The sequence below is a fragment of the Ambystoma mexicanum genome, chromosome 5q (genome assembly GCF_040938575.1).
Source record: "Ambystoma mexicanum isolate Mex_15411 chromosome 5q, UKY_AmexF1_1, whole genome shotgun sequence".
NCBI classification, from domain to species: Eukaryota; Metazoa; Chordata; class Amphibia; order Caudata; family Ambystomatidae; genus Ambystoma; species Ambystoma mexicanum.
In genome coordinates, this window is record NC_090933.1 from 903,581,476 (window position 1) to 903,594,286 (window position 12,811).

At 48.4% G+C, this 12,811-nt stretch overlaps 1 protein-coding gene across 2 annotated transcripts in view; it reads left to right on the top strand.

Moving 5' to 3' along the window:
• The window catches only part of MTDH (metadherin), a 462,606-nt gene that overhangs the window by 330,358 nt on the left and 119,437 nt on the right, over positions 1 to 12,811 (top strand). For both annotated transcript variants that reach the window (XM_069621403.1, XM_069621404.1), the window contains one exon: positions 1,716 to 1,835. In XM_069621403.1, coding sequence (XP_069477504.1) covers positions 1,716 to 1,835 — 120 coding nt within the window. The remainder of the gene's footprint in view (positions 1 to 1,715; positions 1,836 to 12,811) is intronic.

Genomic DNA, 12,811 nt, shown 5'->3' on the forward strand with positions numbered 1-12,811 from the left:
CTTAGGTTTACGCCCTGACAAGATTCTTCTTGATATCGGGAAAGAGCAAGGCTTCTCCTGGACTTGGCTAGAGACAATGCTGGTCAGCTGCAGCAGATGTCCTCTGCAGACTGCACTTCTTCGTAGGTATTGGCTCCAACAATGATTTCTCCAATGGCTGCAGGAGTCATCCTCTTATCAAGGATTTGAACTGAAGCAATCACCAGGTCCATCCAAAGGTAAGTATCTGTACCATTCAATCAGACAGGGGCTGTCCGGTCATGGACAGCCACTGGCCAAACGTTCTGCCGAGTAGCACACAGTGACACAAATATGAATTGTAACCAGACAGTTCCAACCCAGACAGCCGGCCACAGACTGCCACTTTGGCTCTGAAAGCACTTCCAAACAAGGCAATTAAAGAACAACCAGGGCAGGAAGAAGTCCAAAGAACAGGCAAAAATCTTGTGGCACAGGCATTTTAGTGTATATGGCAGTAAGCAGTAAAACGCAAAAGTGAACAGGTAGAAAGTAAACGCGGGTGAAAAATATCTGCTGCCTCTAACCGATTCTGGACACATTGTATTTGTAACTATAACGGTAGAATAAGTATCCTCACCATACTTCACTTTAAGGTGATGTGTACAGCTTTAACAATACAAATTATTATCTAAGGGAGACTCTCCCAGTACTGATAGTCTTAGGGACTCGTTAGTTTCCCCATAAAAGTAGCAAAGGGAAGTAAAGCTGAGGGCTTTACTTTCCTCCAGAACGTCAGGTCGGCAGTCAAAACGGAACAAAGTGTCCCATAGAAATCTATGGAAGGAAAGTAGCAAAAAGAAAATATTTCCAAACAATGAGAAAAATTTGAAAGTTGGGACAGAAGATTTGCACCAAGCATTATTGCCCTCTGCTACCGTATTGTCTACAATGGAGCTTCCAAACTTCTAGTGTTTTGCTCGGGCCGATTAACTCGAACCGTTACCACTGCCTTCACTCCTTGGAACTTATCAATATGGTTCTATGCAATCCGGGGTTTGCATCCCGGTCTGCTTAGGTGTATTTATTTCTCTGAAGAAAAGGGTTGCGGCGAGCGCACACCCCTTTGTTTCAAAGCAATACTAACCTAAAATGGCTGCCATAGAAATGGAAGCCCACCTCCAATCTGAGCCCCCTCTTCCATTTTCATGGCAATCCGGCCAACACGAAGGGAGTGGTGCTGCCTTACCACAGTGTCACAACCCCTTCAAATAAGTGCGAGATGGAGAGACACGGAGAGGGTTGGGAGGGTAAATGTCTGGGTGGGTGCAAGCAGCTGTTGGGTTGCTCGGAACACTGGCTGCGGTGCCCTCCCCGGGTACTAATGTATCTTAATCACCTCATTACCGTTGACTGCTCAGCCACATATGATACTTTGTGAGCCAGGGAAAACCTGTGGGAAACCTTTCTGCCCAGCTTTGCAGCAGTCTCCTTCCTCCTGAGCACTGGCAAGAGAAACGATCCTTTCAGTTTACCCTATCTGATTTCTATGTGGTGATGTCAGTACAGCTATAATGCAGCATTGTCTACTTTGGATGCAGGCACAGGGTAAATGTTTTTTTGGTGGGAAATCCAATAATTCTCACAAAATGAATGAGGACACTTTGGACTGAGCTACACAATGTAATGTTTTTTGGCACTTTATGAATCACTTAAGGTCAAAGTTTTAAACTGTTTTTGTATTTTTTAAAAACAAGATTTCAGATGATGAAAAAGAAAAGGTGGATCCTAATGTTCAGTGTGTCTCAAGTGCTAAAACCAAGAAGAAAAAAAAGAAGAAAAAGAAGCAAGGTGAAGATGGTGGATCCCCAGCTCAGGTAAACCACTTTTTTTTTTTTTGTTTTTGAGGAGCATAACCACTGCCCCAAACATTACATTTAAACAAAGAAAGTTAAGTCTGGTGAAGATGGTAGCTAGTTGGGAAAGATTTTACTTTTTGCTGCTTCCCCAATAAGACATTTGGAATTCTATTTGCTTTGCTATTTTGAAACTTTTCTGACTTTTAGAGGAAAGTAACGCCTTTTTGCTCCACTTACCTTGCTAAGCTTATCTGTTTTAGTTTTACATTTATAATCCGCTATGCATCCCTATGCCTCAAAGCACACACACAACAGACAAGCCAAAAACACTATGTCAAAGGCAGTGAAAATGTTAAAGAACGATGGCCTCAGCCCATGTCTTTATTAAACAGATGGGATTTTTAGTTCCTTTTTGAACTGACCCAGACTTGTTTTTTTTGTTTTGTTTTTATTTTCTTCTTCAAATGAAGCGGAAATAGTATTCCACAGAGAAGGTGCCCACACTTCAAAACAAGAACCACGGTAGTTAATTAACACATCATAGTTGTACAAGAAGTAGCTCATTGTTGGGCCTTAAAGTGCACCTCTGCTGGGCATTTTTAATACAATTCGAAAGATACAGAGGATCATCACCGGAACGACACTTATACACAATAGATAATGCCTTGTGCTTTATTCTTAGCTGGACCGGTAACCAGTTAAGTTTGACGGGCCTCAGTAACATGGTCCTGTCTTCTTAGGCTACATACTGCTTGGACAGTGTTAGGCAAAGTTTGAATGCAGTACCCTCTGGGAACACTACAAGCAACTATGACTACAGGTATAGGCAAAGCAACCTTTGGTATAAGCTTGTACTACACAGTTTTGGTAGCGTGTTGAGCAGCCAGGCTTATCTCAAGAGGGGAAATGTTAGCTGGAGTGGGGTTACACAAAGATTCACAGTTACAGGTATTCAAATATACTCCTACGTCCCGTCCCCTTTCCTCCATACTTATGGGACATTCCTCCGTCCTGTGGGACGAGACAGGAGCACTTTGTAAAAAGCATCACATTTTTCTAAAATGTGTCCTTCCTCTTTTTACGCAAGGTACCGCACACGGCCGTAACCCCGCCCTCCTTGGCTCCGCCCAGCGCATCGCCCATCAGTGTTTTTCTCTGCTCGATCGGGACTGGACACACTTGCATCTTTGGAAGATTTTTTTTTCTTCCAGCGTCGTCCTCTCCTGCTCCGGCTTAGCGGTCGTGTAGCAGTTTGTCTATGCTGTTTCAGTTAACTTTTCATGTTTGTTCTTCCTGTGAGCGACGCTTCGCTAGGGCGGATCCCCATCCTCTTTTTTTAGAGTGTTTGGGTCCGGACCACTGGTGGGACTCAGGTTTTTACTGCGATTCCCTTTCGGTCCCGGCGCTTAAATGTAATTTAGAGCGGTGGGAGGTGGTGTTTCAGCACACTCCCCCTACGCACTTTCAAACTTTCATCGATGGGAAGAAGAAACGCCCAGTGAGTTCTTTACTTTTTATGGCACCCTGACTGGGGGTGACTCCTTCCCGGTCCGGGAGGAGCATCAAAAGCTCTGTTACCTGGGCTTGCCCTGAGGTGCCTTCCAGGCCTAAAAAGGGTACCAGAGTTTTATCTGAGGGCCTCCGTAAAGGGCCTATTGACACCGGATTACAATCCGAGGCCCCTCCTGTGGGGGCTGTTTGTGGTCCCAGTTGTACTAAGGCGGCAGGTACCGGAGCTTGCTTTGAGGTCTCCCTGACTGGAGCTTCCCGTAAAGACACTGGGGTCTGAGGCCTCTGTTGTTTTCTGTACCGAACTAAAGTTCGAGGCCCTTCATGAAGAGACTTTTACCGGGCTTGGGTCCAAGGTCCCTCGTTTGGAGGTTAAGGTGACCGACAGTTCTGAGAGGCCTGTTAAGGTCTCGTCAGTGAGGTGTACTCCTCATCGTTCCCGCTCAAGCGGTGACGCCAGTTCTGTTGAGGGGGCATGGAGTGAGGTCTCTGGCTGGAATTGCTCTGTTACCGGCGTTGCCGAGGTCCTTCCGTTGAAGGCTATTCTGGCTGATAGCATGTCTCAAAGAAATTCTAGGCCACACAGTACCGGCTCGGCCGAGGTTCCTTTTGTCAAGGCTAAGATGAAGACCCCTGACCATCTGTGGAGACCCCTGTCTCACTTTCACACGTGTCGCAGTTCTCCTCAGGTGCTGACAAAATGGCGGCTACTCCCGCCAAGACTACGGCAGCCATTTTGGATAACTCCCTTACATCTACGCCATCGGTGCTGGGTGTGGGGAGTGGCATTTCAGCTGAACATAGTTTTCCTTGTGCACATCCCTTTCGTTCAGTTTTTGACTGGAACGCTCGGATGCCCCTACCGCACAACGCCTCGCTCCCTGCGGCATCTGCGCCCTTGATCTATGTTGATAACAGCAGAGAAGGGCCCTCTTAGCAACCCTCTCCCTTACGTCCATGGAGTTACTCCGCTCACGAGGCCTCCTCCAGTTGCCCCTAAATCGTCGGTGCAGGACGCTTTTTTCAGCAAATTTCAAAAGCTAATGCACTCCGACCCCATGAAGGAGTATTTTCGAGGCTTGTTTAGGGAGATAGGCCCTCCTGCGCCATCAGTCCCGGTTGTGGCACCGGTGATTCCACCAGCGCCACCTCTACCGGCCGGGCCCCCACCGGCCCTCCCTCCCTAGCCTCCATTGTCTCCAGGGGACAAATCTCCAGCAGTGCCAGATGTTGCCAGCTTGATCCACATGTGTCGGACGACGCACAGGGGATCAGGACAGGGAGGACCAGCCCCGCTCTGTTAGAGCTTTTCACAACCGGGTGCTGGACATGTGTCTTGTGGAAGTTCCAGTACCCGAGGCACCCATTCCACAGGAATCGGGTGCTTTCGGGAGTGTTCACTTTGTCTCCTTTGGAGCACACTGGCTTGTTCTTGCAAAAGGACGTTTTAGCCGAGGTCCGTAAAGTCTGGGAGAAACCACACGCTGGACTGTTTTGTTAACAAAAAGATTGATGCTTGTTATAGACTCCATTCTTCGGAAGAAGTGGCCTTAGCGTTGTGGCTGGTGCTACATTACAATCCAGACCTGCTTCGTCGTCTTCTACAGCGGCAATGCAGGTTCTGGCCAAAGAGGATAAGCTTGTTGACTCTTTGGGGAGGAAGACTTTTGCTAATTCCACCCTGCAGTTAGGTCAAGCTAACGCAGAACTGGTATTAGCGGGGGTGAATATGAAAATGTGGAAAGGTCTGTCAGTTTGAGGAATTCATTCTCGCTAATAAACCAGAGGATTTTAAAGCGGGATTGTCAGATGCCAGGGTCCTGGCGTAGGATATGCTGGAGGCGGCGATGCATCATGTCGACACATCAGACGGAGGCCTTATGCTTGGCGTGGACACCTCTCGTCAGGTTTGGCTGCACGCTACCAAGTTCTCTAAAGAGGTGCAGGAGAAGGTTCTGGACCTGCCTTTTGATGGCAAGGAGCTTTTTCACTCAACGACAGATGTTGAACTGATTAAGAGTAAGGACAGCACCCAGACCGCCAAGTCCTCGTCTGTTTTGGTGAAACCGCCTTTCAGGGCACAGAACGTCTTTACAGCCTCAGTCTGCTTCTGGTTTTAGGGGATTTCTGGATTGGAAGACCCGCGGGATTGATACTCCATCAGGAAATGCCCGCCGATGGCAACAGGGCAGGTTTTTCTCCTGGTTCTCAACCTCCTCTTCAGGTGGCGCCGCCACCGCTAACCAACTAAATGAAGTTTTTCTGAGCTTGCACGAGACCCCGGTGGGAGGGCGTATTGCGTCTCACTGGGATGCGTGGCATGCCATCACCGAGGACCGGTGGGTCTTGTCAGTCGCTCGGGCAGGGTTCCGCTTGCCCCTTCCCTCTACCCCACCCTTCAATCCCTCCTTCCAGCTGTCGGTCGCCCTCCCTCAGAGCAGAGATACAGAAGTTGCTAGATCTCAGAGCGGTGGAACCAGTTCCCCTAGGGGAGCGAGGGGAGGGCTTCTACTCCCAGCTGTTTACGGTGCCCAAACCCACCCAGGGTGGCCTGCGCACCACCCTAGACCTTTCCCAGTTAAACCTCTCTACCCCAAGAGAAATTCAAGATGATCACGCCCTGTCAGATAAAGTCCTTTACAGAAGGGCGATTGGCTCAGCGTGGTGGACCTTCAGGATGCCTATATGCATATTCTTATTTGGAGTCCGCATCGGAAATACCTACGTTTTTCCGTGGGGCAGGAGCATTTCCAGTTCAGTGCGCTCCCGTTTGGCCTCAGCTCGGCACTGCGTGTCTTTACGAAGATGTCAGTTATCGCAGCTCATCTTCGGCTTCAGAGTATCCATGTGTATCCGTATTTGGATGATTGGCTGCTGCGCAGTCCTTGTCCTCAATCAGCCTTGAGCAACCTTCAGTCTCTCCTCCAGCTGCTGTTCCATCTTGGGCTGTTGGTGAACTGGCGGAAATCCTACATGAAGGTCTCTCAGGACCTGATTTTCCTGGGTTTTGGGTGAAGCACAATCGACTGCAGAGTGTATCTGACTGGGGACAGAATGGCGGATCTGTTGGCCACGTGTCAGGTGTTTGCGCAGTCAGAGAGCATGTCGGCCTGGTGGTTCCAGAGGCTTCCTGGCCTCATGGCCTTGTGTGTGCTGGCTCTTCCTCTTTCTCGTCTCAAGATGATGCGAACACAGATGGCTCTTTGGAGTTCTTTGTGCCAAGCAGTGAACCGAGACTCTAAAATGATTCCTGTTCCATCTTTCAAGAGAGCGGACCTTGTATGTTGGTCATCTCTCAGCAATTTGTCGGTGGGCGCGGCCTCTCGGGTCCCCAGCCCGCTAGTGTTCATCACGACGGACTCTTCCCTTCTGGGGTGGGGTGCAACGTTGGACCTTCTTCAGGTTTTCGATCTCTGGTCACCGCAGGACAAACTCCTCTTGTGGATCTTGCAATTCAGATATGCGAATGGGCAGTTTAGCATGGCATCTGGCTGGTGGCAGTGCACATCCCGGGTCAGCTGAATATTACTGCAGATGCCCTCAGCCAATGTACAATGGTCAGCTTCGAGTGGGAACTGAACTCTGAGTTCCTCTTGCAAATCTTCTGGTGTTGGGGCACTCCAGAAGTGGACGTCATCGCAACGCCGTCAAACAGGAAACTTCTCCTGTATGCCTCCAGGAACGGACTGGGAGCCTCCTCTGTGGGGGATGTCCTCAAAATTCCCTCGCTCAACGTGAGAGCCCATGCTTTCCTGCCTCTGATTCAGCGGACGCTGTGCAAGCTGAGGAGCGCGGTGAACTGTTCTCTTCTGCTCAGCACTGTGGTGGCCGGCCAGGTTTTGGTTTTCAGAGCTTCAGCATCTGTCGGTGTGTGCACCGATCAGGCTTCCGTTGGTTCCCGACCTGCTTCACCAGAGAGATTGGCAGCTGTGGCACCCCTCCCCACAATCGTTCAGCTTGGCGGCATGGTGCCTGAGTTCAGATCTTTAGAACACCTCAACTTGTCCGCTGATAACATGCGTATTATTCAGGCGGCCAGGAAGCCCTCGACGAGATCTCAATCCAGGAGCAAAAGGCTTTGGTTCTGCCACTGGTGCTTAGCCAGACAGCTGGACCCCAGGGGGGGCTACGATTGACACAGTGCTGTCCTTTGTTTCATCTAGCAGAGTCAGGCATCCATGTCTTGACATGCAGGACTTACCTTTCGGCTGTGGCCGCATACCTATCCACGGATCAGTGCTCTTTTTCACTGGCAAACCCAGTGGTTAAAAGGCACTTTGTGGGTCTCATACATCTTTAACATCCTGTTCGCAAACCACATGCGACGTGTGATCTGAACGTGGTCCTTGGGGCCTTGTGCGTTAAGCCCTTTGAGCCAATTGCTACTGTAGGCCTTAAGCACCTTTCGTGGAAAGTGTCCTTCTTGGTCGCTGTGACTTCGGCAAGACGTGTGAGTGAGCTCCAGGCCTTGTCGGTGGAGCATCCCTTTTCTGGTTTTTCATAAGGATAAGGTTGTCCTGCGGACGAATGCTTATTTTCTTCCAAAAGTGGTCTTTGATTTTCATGTGAATAAGTCAATCTCCTTGCCTGTCTTCTTTCCAAACCCAGCCTCAGAGGCTGAGAGGGTTTTGCATTGCCTGGACATTGGAAGAACTCTTAAATTCTATCTGGACAGAACATCTGAATTTAAGACTTCTTCTCAACTCTTGGTGACCTTCGGTAATCTGCAGGGGTAAATAGGCTTCCAAAGCAGCTATTTCCAGATGGATCTCTGCCTGTATTATGGAGTCTTACGCTGTTCAAGGTCTTCAACCTCCAAAAGGGGTTCATGCACATCTGGTACGGAGCAAGGCAGCTGCTGTTGCCTTTCAAAAGTATGTCCCCCGGTAGACCATCGCGAAAGCAGCTACCTGGTCCTCCATCGGCCTTTTGTAAACACTGTTTGGATCTGAGCTCCAGGTCTGATGCTCAATTTGGCCAGGCTGTGCTTAAAAACCTTTTTCAGTAAGGAGTTTTCCATCCACCCGTAATTCCTGTGAGGAGTGCTTGGGAATCTCCCATAAGTATGGAGGAAAGGGGACGGGACATAGGAATATAAGGTTACTCACCGTCGTGACCACCTTACTACTAGTCCATAGTCCCCTTTCCTCCATATGCCGTCCACAGTCCCCTATAATAAGGTTCCTCTGTTATTGCTTAAAGGCGATAGAAAAGGACTGATGGGCGATGCGCTGGGTGGAGCTAAGGAGGGCGGGGTTACGGCCGCGTGCAGTACCCTGCGTAAAAAGAGGAAGGAAACATTTTTGGAAAATCTGATGCTTTATACAAAGTGCTCCTGTTCTGTCCAACAGGACGGAGGAATGTCCCTTAAGTATGGAGGAAAGGGGACTATGGACTAGGAGTAAGGTGGTCAGTACGGTGAGTAACCTTATTAAACTCTTACACCAAGGTCTCTTGCATAAATAATTATTAATGTATCAGTCAGTTATAAAGCCTTCTTTAGAAGGGAGCAATATACTAGTAACCCATAAATACACTTCAATACTGTACACTCTGAGTTTCTGAATCAGATGAGACCCTTTTGGGATAGTCCACAGACGCAACCTACACACATAGGTGACTTCAATAACAAGGGTGATGGGGACATTATTATCTTACTGTTGGCATTCAGAACACTCTTAAAAGTGGGTAAAAGGCAAATGTTATTAGAACACAAGTGATCACCAGTATTCTTAAGGAGGGCAAATACTTTTAAATCCTCTTAGAAGAGTCATACAATTCAATAGGCTAAGTCAAAGTCAATAGGCAAAAGTCTTTGTATAGGATGCAGCACTTCCGGTGAATAAATGGAAAAGTCTTTACACAAGTTCTTAGAAGTCTTTGATAAAAGGAAGAATCAAATGTAGGGCCACAAGCTGATTGGACTTGTGAGTTGCAGAAGTTACAAACATTTCCACAGTAAGAGGTAAGTTCTTAGACTTGTTTTACAGTACCAAGAAGAAAAGATGCAGCTGATGACTTCTGTTCCTGTGCACCTCTGCAGATCTCACGGTTCCTGGGCCTCAGTCGTGGGGACAAGAGGGAGGACGTCGGGGGGGGGGACTCCTGCAATGCACTGGGACTGACAACTTTCAACCGGCAAATTTCACTTTCAGTGGCTGTTTCGCGTTTCAGCTTCTTGCAGCTACCGCAAATTGCAACAAAGCGGTTCCTGGCTGTCAAGGTGGGCTTTACTTGCTTCTGGGGCCCCGCACTCTGTTGAGGGGGCTCAGGCGTGGTCAGTCCTGCTTCATGGGAGTCGAGAGGATCTTCCAAAAGCTTTAGGCCAGCTTAAAAGCAACGCACACAATCTGGTGTTGCTCTCCCTGGCTATTCGGTTTTCTGCAGCAACTCTGAGGAAATTCAACCAGCTCTGAGATGGATGTCCAGGTGGCTTACTTTGGAGTTGATTGGTCCTACCAACTCAGAGTGGGAAGGAGTCCTTGCAGTGGCTTCGCTGTCGATACGAACTTGGCAAGTTGGCACTGCAGCAGGGCTTCACCGGGCAAACCAAAGGTTCAGGAGTTGCAGCAGGCGTCCTCTTCAAGCTCTTCTTCGGTTCCTTCGTCCACTGGTGGACTCTGCCTTCCAAGCCAAAAGACTCCTTTTATTCAGTTCTCTCTCATTCATTCCAGCCTAGCTGTCACCCTGCAGGGTGGCTGTCCTTGCCGGACAGTCAGCTAGCCAATCACCACAGAGTGCATTTGTGTCTCCCACGAGACTAAGCACAGGGAGTTTCGGGCAGCTCCCTCACTTCCTGCCTACCCCAGACTCCCTGGAGCCAGAGGCGGGTTTTACTCAGTAATTCTGCCAAAGGCCAAACAGATCAAACCTGGTTTGGCGCACAGAGAAACTCTCTAGAGGGACCTTTCCACAAAGACATGGCAAAAAAAGGCGAATGGGGGCCATTTTATCAAAGATGGCTCTGCGCCATTTTGAAAAAGCTGGCTCCCGCGGTTGCTTTACCGGAGATGCGAATGGTTGCGGTAAATGCAAACCAAGGTAGTTCAAAACGAAACCACTGCCACCAGCTATTCAGTGAGGAAAAGGGAACATAAAATGTTACATAAGAAGCTAGACAAAAGGGATACCCTGTATCAAGAGTACTAGGTAGCCCCTCCAGCAGTCTATTATAAGAAAGTGTGCGTTGGGGTCTGTTAGGCAGAAACCTGTGCAGTTCCCTTGTGGACCACTGCAAAAAGTTTAAGACTACAGGTGTTAGCAGTAAACCCAATTGGTAGCAGTCTGTACCACCCAGATTTACCTGGTAGCTGTGTCTGAGCAGTCAGACTTCTCTCAAGAAGAGTTGGGCAGTATATAGAGTATACACATTAGGTACAAAAATACAGTAGCACAAGCAAACACTGACCAGAGCTTTGGTATAAAAGTATATGATTATTTATTTAAAAACACACTTGTAAAAATACACTGACATGTCAAGCAAGTTCAAACAGTCAATAGAAATATATACACCTCCCTGATTAAATTATTCGACAAGTCTAAGTTAAGACACCACTTATTTGCAAAACAGAGGTGAGCGCGTAACCTTAGATGGCACTCCAATAATTCAGTTTAAAAAGGGAGCCAAAAGGCAGAAATGGGAAAACGCACAATACCAACACTTTTTAAAAAACCACAGCAAGTCGAGAGGCCGGGTCTACTGTAGAGCAAAAAGTTCATAGGCCAGGCCCACTCTTGGAGAGAGCAAGGCGGAATGTGCCCAAGATCACACAGTTGAAGTACACTTTAAAAGTCTTTGCAAATAGTTCAAAAAGGAGTTAGACCTGTTAACTAACTTTTCTGAACTGATCTGAGGTCACCCCAGGATAGAGAGTCAAGGGTTTACGGGACACCTTGAACAGTCAGTTTCAAGGGAGACCAGGCGGGACACAGTACCTGAAATGATGAGAAAGCTCCAGTGGGGGCACTTGTTCCTGGCAGCGGGTCCAAGTCGGTGCTTCGTCCAGGGGAAGAGAAGATCTCGACGTGGAGGAAAGCTGGAGGTCGTTGCACTGCCAGGGAAGAAACCAGCCGCAGAGTTTCACAGTTAAAAGGTACTACCCTTTTATTCGCAGTAGTGGTGAAGCGTGGCTATCCGGCCGCCGGGGTGCTTGGCAGGGGCCATTCGACCACACGACGATCCAGGAAGGTGGAAAAAAAGGCGAACTGGTTAACCCCACCAGCTCAAAGGAAGAAGAATCTCCTGGAGGAAGATCTTCTCCGACGTTGGGAAGTGGCGAGTTTGGTTCAGCAGGGCTCCACCGGTGGTGTCGTCGTTGCAGGTCGGCTCAGCTTCTCCCTCTTCAGATTCTTTAGGTCCTGTGGCGACCTCTGAAGTTCCAGTCCCCAAAGCCCTGCTTTTATGCAGAAAACCCCCATTCATCAGTCCTAGCTGTCAATCAAACATGCTAAGTGGTGAGCCGGGCCGCTCACCACTGGGCCAATCACACAAGAGTGCGACTTGAGTTGCCAGGGCAACTCAGTCCAGGGTGCCTATTCCCCCCTCCCACACATCCTGTAGACCCAGACAGTGGCACCACTTTTGGAGGCTTCTGTGCAGAAGCCCGCCAAAAGTGGAACAAAGGGCTCGACTTGGGTTGGAGTTAGAGGCGAACACAAACGCCATTTTAAAGCAGAGTCCTGGCAAAAAGACCCAACCGGGGAATAAATATGAATTAAATATCCCGGCGGTATCTTAAGATTGCACCAAAAAAAGTGGTGCATTTAAAATGAATGGGAAAATCCCATAGGAAATATTCCGGTGGAATATTTTGCGTGGTAACCACTGCCACCAGCCAGAAACACGACAAGGGGGGGGGACTGGACAGTGCCCCCTTGAAAAACAGACCCAGGGGCAATCGAATTACCCCTACCAGTACTTCCACAATATGATGGTTTGTACTGATTCTGTTCACAATGTAAGACTAGTAAAGTCAATGGTGACTTTACATGCCCTGGGAGACAGTAGTCAGTCCCAGGGTATGGAGTCTGTTTGGGGGCCACTAGGACCCTGTGTTACTGCACTGAGGGTGCTGTGTAACACACTTACCAAAACACATGAATCCCTATGGGGTAAAAGACCCCATAGCCCATAAAACACATTACAAAGTCAAAGGACATTCTCAAATCATGCTTAAGAGTAGGAGAAAGAGTCACTCTTTGCTGGATTTTTGGGGTTTATTTTTTTTCTCCTGCTAAGCTGCTCAGGGACTCACTAGGTTTGGGAAATTAGCCTATACAGAGAATTCTCCCTAACAGGGTTTAGAAAGTTACAATGCGAAGTAAAGTTAATTTCACTTTACTGCTCTGGGAAACAGTAGTTTATCCCAGAGAAGGTATGTAAACGTCTCCAAGTTAAAACAATGAAGTCTTCAAAATCCAGAAAAGTTGCTGGGGGTCTCTAAGGTGGAGGGAATTAGCACATTTCTGAGAATTCTCCCTAACAG